Genomic DNA, 14,056 nt, shown 5'->3' on the forward strand with positions numbered 1-14,056 from the left:
AATTATTTGAAGAGATTACAAGTAGGATAGATAAAGGGGATGCAATGGATGTTGTATATTTGGATTTTCAGAAGGCCTTTGACAAGGTGCCTCACATGAGGCTGCTTACCAAGTTAAGAGCCCATGGTATTACAAGAAAGTTACTACCATGGTTAGAGCATTGGCTGATTGGTAGGAGACAGCAAGTGGGAATAAAATGATCCTTCTCTGGTTGGCTGCCAGTGACTAGTGGTGTTCCTCAGGGGTCGGTGTTGGGACTGCTTCGTTTTATGCTGTATATCAATAATATACATGATGGAATAGATGGCTTTTTTGCCAAGTTTGCAGATGATATGAAGATTGGTAGGGGGACAGATAGTGTTGAGGGATCAGGTAGGCTGCAGAAGGACTTAGACAGATTGGGAGAATGGGCAAGAAAGTAGCAAATGAAATACAAAGTTGGAAAAAAGCACAATCATGCACTTTGGTAGAAGAAATAAATGTGCAGACTATTTTCCAAATAGGGAGAAAATCCAAAAATCTGAGATGCAAAAGAACTTGGGTGTCGTTGTGCAGAACAACCTAAAGGTTAACTTGTAGATAGAGTCGGTGGTGAGGAAGGCAAATGCAATGTTAGCATTCATTGCAAGGTCAAGCATTCAAGAGCAGGGATGTGATGCTGAGGCTTTTTAAGGCACTAGCGAGGCTTTACCTTGAGAATTGTGAACAGTTTTGGGCTCCTCATCTTAGAAAATGTGCTGGCATTGGAAAGGATTCCGAGGAAGTTTGCACGGATGAGTCTGGGAATAAAAGGGTTATCGTATGAGGAACGTTTGATAGCTCTGGGTCTGTACTCACTGGAATTTAGAAGGATGAAGGGAGATCTCATTGAAACCTTTCGAATGTTGAAAGGTCTAGACTGAGTAGATATGGAAAGGATGCTTCCCATGATGGGGGAGTCTAGGACAAGAAGGCACAGCCTCAGAATAGAGCGGCGTCCATTTAAAACGGGGATGTGGAAAATTGCTTTAGCCAGAGAGTGGTGAATTTGTGGAATTTATTACCACAGGCAGCTGAGGAGGCCAGGTTGTTGGGTGTATTTAAAGCAGAGGTTGATAGGTTCTTGATTGGACATGGCATCAAAGGTTATGGGGAGAAGGTTGGGGAGTGGGGCTGAGGAGGGAAAAAAAAGGATCAGCCTTGATTGCAATGTGGAGCAAATTCAATGGGCCAAATTGATTAATTCTGCTCCTACGTCTTATGGTCTTATTATCAACTAGGTACGTCTAGTTAACTTTAGCTGACATAGAAACAGCTTATTCTGTCCAGTTAAGGCCTCCATCTGTGTTAAATGGTTCATGTTACTCATAGTCCTTGTATCTGCAAAGGAACTTTTTACAAGTAGCATCAAAGCAAAAATTGCTTGCTGTTAACATCACTGTGGAAGTGCAAGCATCTGGATATTGTTCTGCCTATCCTCTTATTTCAGATCACAATTAGTGAAGAATGTTTAGGATGTGGACTGGCTCCAATATTATATCAAGTGACAGAGCAAGCAATTGGATAAAAATAATTACTGAAGGCTCTCAATAGCCCGTGTATAATTGCCTAATTGCCTGTACTAAGCAGCTGGGGGTGGATGTGGAGTGGTTGAGGTGGGTGGATGAATAGTTAACTGTCACTGCTGCGAGAGACAGTGGAGTTGCATCCATTTTTAAGTCGGTGCTGAGGTAGCAGTCACCATATTATTGATGTGAAAAGAAGATGCCCAAAGCCTTGGCCTGCAATTGGTGTTTACTTAGAGATCCAGCACAGAGTAGGTAGGCCCTTCTGGCCCTTCGAGCTGTGCTGTCCCAGCACCCCCCCCTCACAAAATTCAACCATAGCTTAATCATGGGACAGTTTACAAAAACCAATTAACCTACCAACTGGTACATCTTTGGACTGTGGAAGGAGACCGGAGCACCCGGAGAAAACCCATGCATTCCATGGGGAGAATGTGCAAACTTCTTACAGATGATGTCAGAATTGAACTCCAAACTCTGACGCCGCGAGTTGTAATAGCATCTCGCTAACCACTACGCTACCATGGAAGCTGTTTTGTGTATGCCTCGAAGGTAGGTTGCTCTCATCGTGTGCAGTATCACTGCTGAGTTGCCTGGGGTTGCTGGTATTGAAAGAAATCTGAAGGATGAAATTATATATTATGATTTCAGAACTACTGTCATGGTCCCGTCTGGCAAACCCCCAACTTGCCATTTGCCTCAAGATTTGGGCCTCGATCACCTCATTTAGATTCCAATCATTCCCAAGTACCACTAACTACACGCGCCTGCTTCCCATCAAACGGCAAGATAAAAACTCCGTGACCACAGCAAGAAGCCGCCAGTTCGTTGGTCGACTCTTGTGAGAGTAAACCCTGTTTCCTATTCCTGAGAACTGTTAGTTCTAAGCTTCCTATCGTCTCCTGGATATTGGCTCCCCGTTTGTGGAGGTGCTACGCCTAACGACTCTGCCTCAGCATCTGTGTCCTGCACTTGGGTTCGTCCCCAGCCACGTCCTTGCAACAACTTCATCTTTTGACATTTCAGCAAATTTCTGTTACTCATCTGTTTTATTTACATGATGCTCAGGAGCGAAGAACTAAGGGACTGTACATATCTGGAAATACTGCACAGCTGGAGAACTTTATAGAAAAGAGGGATAAGCAGTTAATGGAATTTTGATTGGATAGATCAGCCGTCCCCGAACTTTTTGGGTTACCGCCCCGCTTGGCTCCCAGACCACATCCCCAGCAACCCCTCTCACCTTCTGATCATTGCATAAAAGCTATAAAGAATTTTGATTTACAATGAACAGTGAAAGTAAATGGGAACTGCAAACTCAAAGCAGTGACAAATAATTGCTTTTACACCTTTCAGTGAGATAGATGGACGTGGTACAGTCATATCGGCTTCTCAACACTGAGCTGAATGTTGCTCAGAGGAAGGAGGCTCAGATCCCCACATTTGCAGTCTGTTTTGTTGCTTGAAAAAAGTTGGGCAACTGCATGAAAACCGTGCTCAAATAAACAAGATGTTGGAAAGTCAATAAGGGGTATCTTGACCTCTTTTACAAAGTGCAGGATAGTGTTCAGAGATTTCTTTCTGCAACCAAGTCTTGATGTGATTTTTTGAACTTCAGCTTCAGCTCAGAGTCATTTTGTTGCAAAACCAGTTCTTTCTCTATCCTTCCTGTAACTTCCTCATTAAAAGTGTTCAGGAATGGATTTATTACGCAAACTCAAAAGTTCAAAGTAAAAAAACTGTGCAAATATAACAAGAAAGAAAGAATAATAATAAACAAACAAGCAAGCAATAAATATCAAGAACATGAGATGAAGAGTCCTTAAAAGTGACCCATAGGTTGTGGGAACATTTCACAAAATGGGGTGAGTGAAGTTGAGTGAAGTTATCTCCTCTGGTTCAAGAATCTGATGGTTGAGAGGTAATAACTGTTCCTGAACCTGGTAGTTTGGGTCCTAAGGCTCCTGTACCACCTTCCTGATAGCAGCAGCAAGAAGAGAGCATGGCTTGGGTGCTGGGGGTCCTTGATGATGGATGTTGCATCCAGTTAATATACTCTCCACCACACATCTATCGAAGTTTGTCAAAGTTTTAGGTGACATGACAAATCTTCACAAACATCTAAGAAAGTAGAGGTAATAGCACTTATGTGCTGGACCCAGGACAAATTCTCTCAAGGAATTTGAAGTTACTGACCATTCCCACCTCAAATCCCCCCGATGAGGACTGACTATAATAATCAGCTCTTTGGATTTGCTGACATTGAGTGAGAGGTTGTTGTTGTGGCACTACTCAGCCAGATTTTAAATCTTACTCCTATATGCTGATACGTCACCACCTTTGATTCAGCCAACAGCAGTGGTGTCATCAATAAACTTAAATATGACGTTGGAGCTGTGCTGAGCCTCATAGTCATAATTACAGAGTGAGTAGAGCAGGGGGCTAAACACACGGCCTTGTGGTGCACCTGTGTTGATGGTGATTGTGGAGGAGATGTCGTTGCCAATCCAAACTGACCAGGGTTTGAAGGTGTGGAAATTGAGGATCCAGTTGTAGAAGGAGGTATTGAAGCCTAGGTCTTAAAGTTTATTGGTTAGTTTTGAGGGGATGATAGTATTGAACATAATCAACGAAGATTCATCTTCATTATCCAGATGTTCCAGGGTTGAAGATACACTGAAATGGCATCTGCCGTTGACCTGGTATTACGGTATCAAAGCAGATCCAAGTCACTTCTGAGACAGGAGTTGATATGTTTCATCACCAACCTCTCAAAGCACTTCATCACAGTGGATGTAAGTGCTACTGGACCATAGGCAAGTTACTACGTTCTTCTTAGGCACTGCTATAATTGAAGCCTGCTTGAAGTAGGTGGGTAACTCAGACTGCCGAAGCAAGAAGTTAAGATATTGGTGAACACTCCAGCCAGTTGATCAGCACAGGTCCTTAGTACTCAGCCAGGTAACCCATCTGGGCTGGATGCTTTCTGTGGGTTCACCTTCCTGAAGGATGCTGTCAAATCGGCCTCAGAGACTGAAATCACAAGGTTATCTGGGACTGTGGGAGTTTGTGAAGGTGCCTCCATGTATAACAGTCAAAGTGAGCAAAAAGTGCATTGAGCTCAACTGGGTGAAAACCTTGTTGTCACCCATGTCACTTGGTTTAACTTTGTAGGAGGTGATAGCATTCAAGCCCTGCCACAACTGTCGGGCATCCTTCAGTGACTCGCGTTTGGTCCGGAATTGCCACTTGGCATGTGAGATGGCTTTCCGGAGACTGTACCTGGACTTCTTATATTTTACTTGGTCACCACATCTGTTAATGCCACTGATCTGGCCGACTCGCGTTTGGTCCGGAATTGCCACTTGGCATGTGAGATGGCTTTCCGGAGACTGTACCTGGACTTCTTATATTTTACTTGGTCACCACATCTGTTAATGCCACTGATCTGGCCATCAGCAGACCTTGGATCTCATGGTTCATCCAAGGCTTCCGGTTGGGGAAGACTCATCTACAACTTTTTTCTAAGGTCTGTGACAACCGTGGTGTATTCTTTCAGATCAGATCCACAGACGAGTCCTTGAACATGGCCCAGTAGCTGCTCCTCTGCCTCTCATAACCACCTCGTCATTGTCTTTATTTCTGGAACCTTGCTCTATGGTCTCTGCCTGTAAGGAGGTAGGAGGTTGATTTCTAGCTGCACCTCTGCCTCCTGCAACCTCCCGTGGCCAATCTACCCTTCCTTCCCATAGTAACTTGGGCTATATCCCGTTCAGGCTGGGACTTATCTTTCCTAATGTTCTTCCAAGGTTCCAGCACATCTTTTTTAACATTGACGTGTTCCAGCACATTAGCCTGTTCTATGCTGTCCTTTCACTAGTGAATACTGAATGAAGCAAAGTATTCATTAAGAACTTCCTCTGACTCCAGGCACATGCTTTCCTGTTATCCCTTATCAGTCCTACCCTCTCTCTAGTCATCATTCTATTCTTTATGTACATGTAGAATGCCTTGGGATTTCCTTAACCCTACTCACCAAAGTCTTCTCATGTCCCCTTCTAGCTCTCCTAAATTCCTTCTAAGCCTCTTCCTGGCTACCTGATTGAGCCCTGTCTGATCCTTGCTTCCCAGTCCTTAAGTATGTCTTTTTTCCTTCCTCTTGACTAGATGCTTTGCATCTCTTGTCAACCATAGTTCTTTCACCCTACATTTCTTTACCTGTGTCATAGAACAAACCTATCCAGAATTACATGTAAGTCCACCCTAAACAATCTCCACATTGCTGTTGTGTATTTCCCTAAGTACATATGTCAATTTTCACTTCAAGTTCCTGCTTAATAGGAAAATAATTCACACTCCCCTAATTAAATACTTTTCCATACCATTTGCTCCCATCCCTGTCCAAGGCTATGGTAAAGGTCAGGGAGTTAATTTATTTATTTTGAGGTAAAATAACAGTTGTGGTCATTATCTCCTGAAATGTTCATCCTCTGAGAGATCTGACACCTGACCAGGTTCACTGTCTAGTACTTTCCTGGACACACTCAACAAATTCCACTCCACCTGAACATTTTGCACTAAAGAGGTGCCAGTCAATATTAAGGAAGTTGAAGTCACCCATGAGAACAGGCCTGTAACCTTTCCAAAATCTGTCTCCTGATCTCCTCCTCATGGTCTCTGTTGCAATTGGGGATGGGTCTGGAGAATAGTCCTAATAGTGACTGTTCCCTTCCTGTTTCTGACTTCCACCCATACTGGCTTAGTAGACGATCCCTCCACGCTGTCCTCCCTTTCTGCAGCTGCGATCATATCCCTGACTGTCAATGCACTCCCCCGCCTTTTTTACCTTCCTACTCTGTCCCTTTTGAAACATCTAAACCCCAGAACATCCACTAGCCATTCCTGCCCTTGTGACAGCCAAGTTTGTAATGACAACAACGTATTAGTTCCATGTACTGATCCATGCTCTAAGTTCATCTCCCTTGTTCCTAATTTATCTTGCTTTAAAATAGATGTCAACCCATCCAACCGACTGCAATTATGTCCAGTCCTTCCTCACAGTCTATCTACATGCTGCATCTACCTGTACACCAGTTGCTCTATCCTCTGATCTACCTCTCTGGTTTCCAACCCCCTACTGACCTATTTTAAACCCTCTCCAACAGCTCTAGCAAAGTAGCCTGCATGGATATCAGTCCTCCTCACATTCAGGTATTACCCAACCCTTTTGTCTGTGTCATACCTTCCCCAAAAGAGATTCCAGTGATACAGATACAGTATATAAAACACTGCCTCCTGAACATTTCTTCAGCAACATATTTAACCGCCATATCCTACCCTAATCCTTACTGGCGCATGGCACAGCCAGAGGCAGCTACCCAGATATTACTAGTCCTGCTTTTTAGTTTCCCACTTTTCACCCTACATTCACTCTTCAGGACCTCATCATTTTTCCTATCAACACCGTTTATACCAAATTGTATCATGATTTCTGGCAGGTCCTAATCTTCTCTTTAACCTCTCGCTTCGGCAGTCCGGGTATCTGGGGTACCCACCTGCTTCAGGCAGGCTTCAATTATACCAGTGCCTCAGAAGAATGTGGTAACCTGTCTCAATGACTTACCATCCAGTAACACTTACATCCACAGTGATGAAGCGTTTTGAGAGATTGCTGATGAAACATATCAACTCCTGTATGAGAAGCAATTTGCATCTGCTCCAGTTTGCCTACGGGAGCAACAGGTCCACAGCAGATGCCATTTCATTGGCTCTTCACTCAACTCTGGAACATCTGGACAGCAAAGATGTATACCTAAGTCAGGATGCTCTTTCTCGACTACAGCTCAGTATTCAATACCATCATCCCCTCAATAAACTCTTAAGACCTTGGCCTCAATACCAACTTGTGTAATTGGATGTTCAGTTTCCTCATTTGCAGACCCCAGTCAGTTCAGATTGGCAACAACGTGTCCACAATCTCCATCAGCACAGGTGCACTACAAGTCTGTATGTATAGCCCCCTGCTCTACTCGATTTACACTTATGACTGTCACAGCTCCAACGCCATATTTAAGTTTGATGATAACACCACTGCCATAGGCTGAATCAAAGGTGGTGACAAATCAGCAGGTAGGACGGAGATTGAAAACCCTGCTGAGTGGTGCTATAGCAACAACCTCTTACTTAATGTCAGCAGGACCAAGGAACTGATTATTGATCTCAGGAGAGGGAGGAGGGGTCCATGAGCCAGTCCTCATCAGAGGATCAGAGGTGGAGAGGGTCAGCAACTTTAAATTCCTTGGTGTTATTATTTTGGAGGACCTGTCCTGAGATCCAGCTTGTAAGGGCAATTATGAAGAAAGTACGATAGCACCTCTACTTCCTTAGGAGTTTGCAAAGATTGGCATGACATCTAAAACTTTGACAAACTTCTAAAAATGTGTAGCGGAGAGTATATTGACTGGCTGTATCACAGCTTGTTATGGAAATACCAATGCCCTTGAACCAAAAATCCTACAAAAATTAATGGATGCAGCCCAGTCCATCACAGGTAAAGCCCTCCTCACCATTAAGCACATAGAGCGTTGTTGCAGGAAAGCAGCGTCCATCATCAGAGACCCCCACCACCCAGGACATGTTCTCTTCTCGCTGCTACCATCGGGAAGAAGGTACGGAGTCTCAGGACTCAGGTTCAGGCACAATTATTACCCCTCAACCATCAGGCTCTAGAATCAAAGGCAATAACTTCACTTGCCCCATCTTTGCAATGCTCCCACAACCTATGGACTCACTTCCAAGGACTCTTCATCTCATGTTCTTGATATTTATTTTTTATTTGTTTATTGTTATTATTTCTTTCTTTTTGTATTTGCACAGTTTGTTCTCTTTTGCACGCTGGTTGAACACTCAGTTGGTGCGGTCTTTCATTGATTCTATTATGGATTTATTGAGTATGTCCATAAGAAAATGAATCTCAGGGCTGTATATGGTGACTCATGTGTGCGTCACTTTGAAGTTTGGTCACGCTCCCCCTTTAGAATGCTGTGGACGTTTCTGCTCCTGGCATCTGAGAGGCAACATACCATGCAGGAGTCTCTGTCATATCCACGTACCCTATCACGTAGCTGAGCTATTGAATCCCCTATCACCACTGCTCTTCTCCCTCCTCCCTTCTCAGCCACAGAGCTATACTCAATGCCAGAGACCTAGTTGCTGTGGCTTTCCCCAAAGCCATATGATTGTTATTAATTACATAGAATGTAGAACAGTACTGCTTGGAACAAGCCTTTTGACCTAAAATGTTGTGGCGCTTTAATTAATCTAGTAATTAAACACCTAACGAACCTAATCCCTTAGCTAACACACTAGTCATGCACCTACATAAGAGCCTTTTAAACACCTTCGATGTATTTTCCTAGCACATTCGGGCACCCAGCTCTCTGTGTAAAAAAAAATTGGCTCCACACATCTCCTTTGAACTTAGTTACATAATTAGTGACATCAGGTTCTCAGTATTTGGTAAAATGCACAGAATCTAATGGAAACAGTAAACAGTCGACATTTTGGACTGAGACCCTTCTTCAGGAGTCCTGCTGAAGGGTCACGGCCCAAACCGTCCACTGTTAACGCTTTTCCATGGATGCTGCCTGGCCTGCTGAATTCCTCCAGCATTTTGTGTGTGTTGCTTTGGATTTCCAGCATTTTCAGATTTTCTCGTGTTACAGAATCCGGTAGTTCAGCCAAACCTTCCATTACTTCCCAGTTCAGGCATTTGCTGTTGTTGGAGCTCTCTCAAAGGCTTCCTCTGTTCTGATGCTAATGAGGGGAAATGAGGAGTGCGATTATCAATCATTGTATTAGCTCATTTAAGATAAACTGCCCATCCACAAGCAAGACCAGATTCCCTGCACTGAGCCCTGATCTGCTTTCCTTGCCCACCGTTGCCTACTCTAGAACTATCACTGATTCAGCACAATCAATGTGATTAATTCCCAGCTATCTCAGTGAGCGCTTCGCAGCCAAGGTTTTCCAGAACCCTACCCCGCATAGAACCTTGCAACAGGAGCCCTTATTGGGGATTCAATGACTGGAGGGTGTTCTGGGGCCAGAGGAATTGATTCCCATGAAAAGCTTTGTGTCATAACTTACATTTTGTTAACTTCCTCTGCTTCCCACAGCATGAGTCACTTTTCACCTAACAAAATGTTTTTCAGATGAGTATCGGAGACTCTGCATTGAAGGCCTCCCCTTTGGACCTGCTTACCCTGGCATAGGATATCCAGGCTTTCCTGCTGCAGTTGGACCAGGTGTGAGCGGGCCTGGTGGAATTGGCCCTGCTGTATTCGGCCCTGGTGGAGTCGATCCTGGTGGAATTAGACCTGGTGTGGTCAGGCCAGGTGGAATGGGGCCAATTGGAATTGGACCAGCTTTTTCAGGCCTTCCTGGAACTGGACCAGCGATTGGTAAGTTTCGACTTAATTAAAGAAAAAGTAAGTTTGAATCAAAGGTCAAAGAGAGGAAAAGTTTGTATCACAGTATTGGGAAGTGTACATCAGGAGCCCATTTACTGCACGGTTTGCCTTTTTCTGAGACAGTTTCATGTTTGTGGGGAAATAGACCAATTAGCAATGTTCAAGTTTCATAGGCTGCAAGCACTGGTACTTCAATGAGAGTTTAGAAGATAAAACAAACAATACTTTTAGAAACAGTTGTTACCAAAGAAGGGAGGAGATTTATTCTGCAATGCTACTCTCTCATCTTGAGTATTATTACAGTAGTATTACAGGCCCATCTTAGCCTGTGTTGAACAGTGAGACTATAATTCAGTGGTGTGGGAGTTCTGTATTTATCATACCATTTTCATATGGTATCCAAAGAGTTAAGTATACTAACAGTTGAATGTTTTGTTAACAGAAGGGTAGATTTGATGGTCAATATCTTCTCAAGCACAATTTCTATGGGTTATTCAGTAACACTCAAACTGAGGTAAGGTTTGGCCATGAGAGTCAAAATCCAGCAGGTCACAAGGCAGAGTGACAAGTCAGATGAAGAACTGCAAGCTGACGTCAAGTTTGAGATGAAAAGCAAAGGTGAAACAAGAAATGTAATTAGGCAGTTTTTGTAAACTTGGGAATTATGTAAGCATGAGAGGGCTGAGTGCGCTGGGGGTTCCACAGGAGGTGAGCTAACCGGGCAACATCTTGCTGCCTGCTCGCTATAATGATTCCTTTGTGTAATGCTCTTCATTGGCTACACACCCAGCAGGGGGCACAGGATCATAACTTGCCAGCACCAGTTAAAGCTGCCTGTCCTGATCAGAGTTAAGCTGCAACACTGATTTTTTTTTCAATTTCTCAGGATGTTGGCATCACCAACAAGCCTGGTATTTATCGTCATTCCTGAGTCACATACTTGAACTGCAGCCCTCCGAATGGTGCTGTTGGGGAGCGAGTTGTAAGTTTTAGACCCATTTACAAAGGAGGACCGGTCACAAGGATGCGTGACTTGGAAGAGAACGTACAGAGGGATTTATTTCCTGGTATGTGGGGCACTTGTCCTCCTTGGTGATTGAGGTCAGAGGTTCTGAAGGAGTAGTAAGTGAGAAACTACACTGCATCTTGTACATGGCTCTCATAGGAACTGGTATGGTAGAAGTGAATGATTAAGGTAGTAAATAGGCAGAATATAATATAAATGGTAAGACTCTTGGCAGTGTGGAGGATCAGAGAGATCTTGGGGTCCGTGTCAATAGGGCACTCAAAGATGCTGCGCAGGTTGACAGTGTGGTTAAGAAGGCGTGTGGAGCAACTCTCCATGAGGCGCTCATGGCGTGAGGTACATTCTGGCTTCGCTCTATTCCCTTTACTTCTTTTACCCGTAACCACCCTTATTTATTTTGTTTACACCTACACTAAAGGGTTTATACCACAGGTACATTTTTGAACTTTGATTTTAACTTGCTGGAAATGCTTACCAGAACACGAGAATTTAAAAACGGGAAAGACTCCGCGGAAAAAAAGATGGTGACCCTAAATCATCTAAGCAAGTTACATTAACTTTTGAAACAATGTCGAAGCTTCTAGATGAAAAACTCAGCCAAAGATTTTCCACGTTTGAAGGAGTTTTAATGATGGTTGAAGATAATCTTAAATCGCTTAGACGTGAATTTGAACTACAACAAGCAAGAATTTCGGAACTCGATGAAGCAGCTCAGCAGAGAGACTGAAGGATTGAAACCCTGGAACAAAATCTATCTTCGACATCTCAACTGTTGGAACGTTATAAATCCAAGGTTATCGACCTCAAAAATCGATCACGGAGACAGAATCTGCGGATAATCGGGCTTCCCGAAGATGTCGAGAGGGATGATCCTATGAAATATTTTTCTCAATTTCTAATAGATGTGATTGGCTCAGAAGATCTGGACGACCTTCCATTGATCAATCGAGCACACCGTACTCTCTGACCCAAGCCTTCCAAAGAATCCAAGCCGAGACCCGTTATAATTCGTTTCCATTATGCTCACATCAAGGATCATTTCATACGAGTTGCCCGGCAGAAAGGCATGATCGAATTTCAAAATTTCAAATTTCGCCCATTGAAGATTTTAGTCCTGAAGTTCTGAGGGAACGGATGTCTTTTAAACCACTGATGTCCGAATTCTATCGAAAGGGCCTTAAACCAGCTCTGCTGTTCCCAGCGCATCTGAGAATCGTTCTCTCCGATAATTCTCGTCGTTTGTTTAATTCTCCAAGCGAAGCTCAAAGATTTCTTGATGATCAGCATTCGTCTGCTGCGGACTAATTAATGTACTGTTTTATTCATCTCTGTTCTTATTTTTTTAAGCTAATAATTAGCTTACAGTTCTGGACTTTTAAAATTTGAGGGTTCTTGCTTTTGGGTTGTAGTGTAGGTATTTTTCGTATTTCTAGATAAAAGTTTTCTTTTTCCTTTAGTAATTCTGATTTTTTTACTTCTAATCTTTTGTTTTTGAAAGTAATTAAGTAGAAGATTTGGTGTTTGATTCCTCTTTCTTTGAAATTTTAATGGGGAAGTATTCGGGTTATTTTTTACATTTCAAGATGTCATCTCGCTTTCTTCTTCCCCTATGACCTTATTTTTTCGGTGCGTTATTTTCAATCGTTTATGTTTGAAAATTAACTAACAATATGAATCGGTGCTTGTTTTTTTTTGAAATATTAGTAAGATGATACTCTGTTTTATGCTTTAAATTTTGTGTTTTTTTAAAAACTTTTTTTACTAATCGCTGCAGTTTTTTCCCATTTATGGTAATCTCTTTTTTAATTTTTTTTGACTATGGGTGGTTTTTTTCAAAAAAACATATATCTTTAGGGCTGCCTTCAGGAGAGATGGGGTTAGATTTAATACAAGAAGGCATGTGGCGTGTTGGCATTCATCAACCATGTGATTGAGTTCAAGAGCCGAGAGGTAATATTACAAGTATATAAGAGCTTGGTCAGACCGCACTTGGAGTACTGCGTTCAGTTCTGGTCACCTCACTACAGGAAGACAGAGTGCAGAGGAGATTTACAAGGATGTTGCCTGGATTGGAGAGTGTGCCTTATGAGAATAGGTTGAGTGAACTCGGCCTTTTCTCCTTGGAGCGATGGAGGATGAGAGGTGACGTTATAGAAGTGGATAAAGATGAGAGGCATTGATTGGGTGGATAGCTAGAGGCCTTTTCCCATGGCTGAAATAGCTAACACGAGGGGGCATAGTTTAAGGTGCTTGTAAGACGGTACAGAGGGGATGTCAGGGGTAAGCTTTTCACACAGAGAGTAGTGGGTGTGTGGTGTTATGAATCAGCAGCAATAGAGATAAATTTGAGTCAAGTTTTTATAAAATAAACAACGACATTTATTAACTTGTACTCAAATAAACATGGATCAGTAAACGAACGATTAACTTAAATGGATGTTAACAGCGTTATGCTTCTTTAGTTATCAAACGATCGAACTTAAAGAAGATTCTTAACAGTTCTCATTTAAGCACAGTCTTAAGGTGGTAGTTTAATAAGTCCATATGATTTATGAAATAACTGGGAGGAGAGACTTCCCGAACCTTGTGATGAAGAAAAGTTGAAATTGCTGACGCCAGTTCCAACCGAGAAATACCTTTTCCAAGTTATGACGCAGAATACGAGTTCTCAAAGTAACTGACCTTTCTGCTGGAAGTGGGCGTCACACAATATCCAAACTGTGTAAGGGTTAACAAAACGTGCGTGCCACGTATGGATGGTTCCAAGTGTCAGTCACACCCGTAATACGCTGAATGCCGCTGGTTAACCCTAATCCCTCTGGGGTTCGTTCAAATTCTTCACTCTCACTCTCTCTTCTTCTCCGATGGCGTAACTACCAACGGTGAGTTCCCACCAAAACGAACTACGCAACAACTGCGGTCTCCCATTAGAACATGCCATCACGTGATATCACATCACCCCACTATCACAAGACAATTACATCATTCGAATGGCACAAGACCATTACATCATT

At 42.9% G+C, this 14,056-nt stretch overlaps 1 protein-coding gene across 2 annotated transcripts in view; it reads left to right on the forward strand.

The window, feature by feature from the left end:
- The window catches only part of fbn2b (fibrillin 2b), a 280,052-nt gene that overhangs the window by 164,120 nt on the left and 101,876 nt on the right, over nt 1-14,056 (forward strand). For both annotated transcript variants that reach the window (XM_072244683.1, XM_072244684.1), the window contains one exon: nt 9,758-10,006. In XM_072244683.1, the coding sequence (XP_072100784.1) occupies nt 9,758-10,006 (249 nt within the window). The remainder of the gene's footprint in view (nt 1-9,757; nt 10,007-14,056) is intronic.

This window comes from Mobula birostris, chromosome 26, assembly GCF_030028105.1.
Source record: "Mobula birostris isolate sMobBir1 chromosome 26, sMobBir1.hap1, whole genome shotgun sequence".
NCBI classification, from domain to species: Eukaryota; Metazoa; Chordata; class Chondrichthyes; order Myliobatiformes; family Myliobatidae; genus Mobula; species Mobula birostris.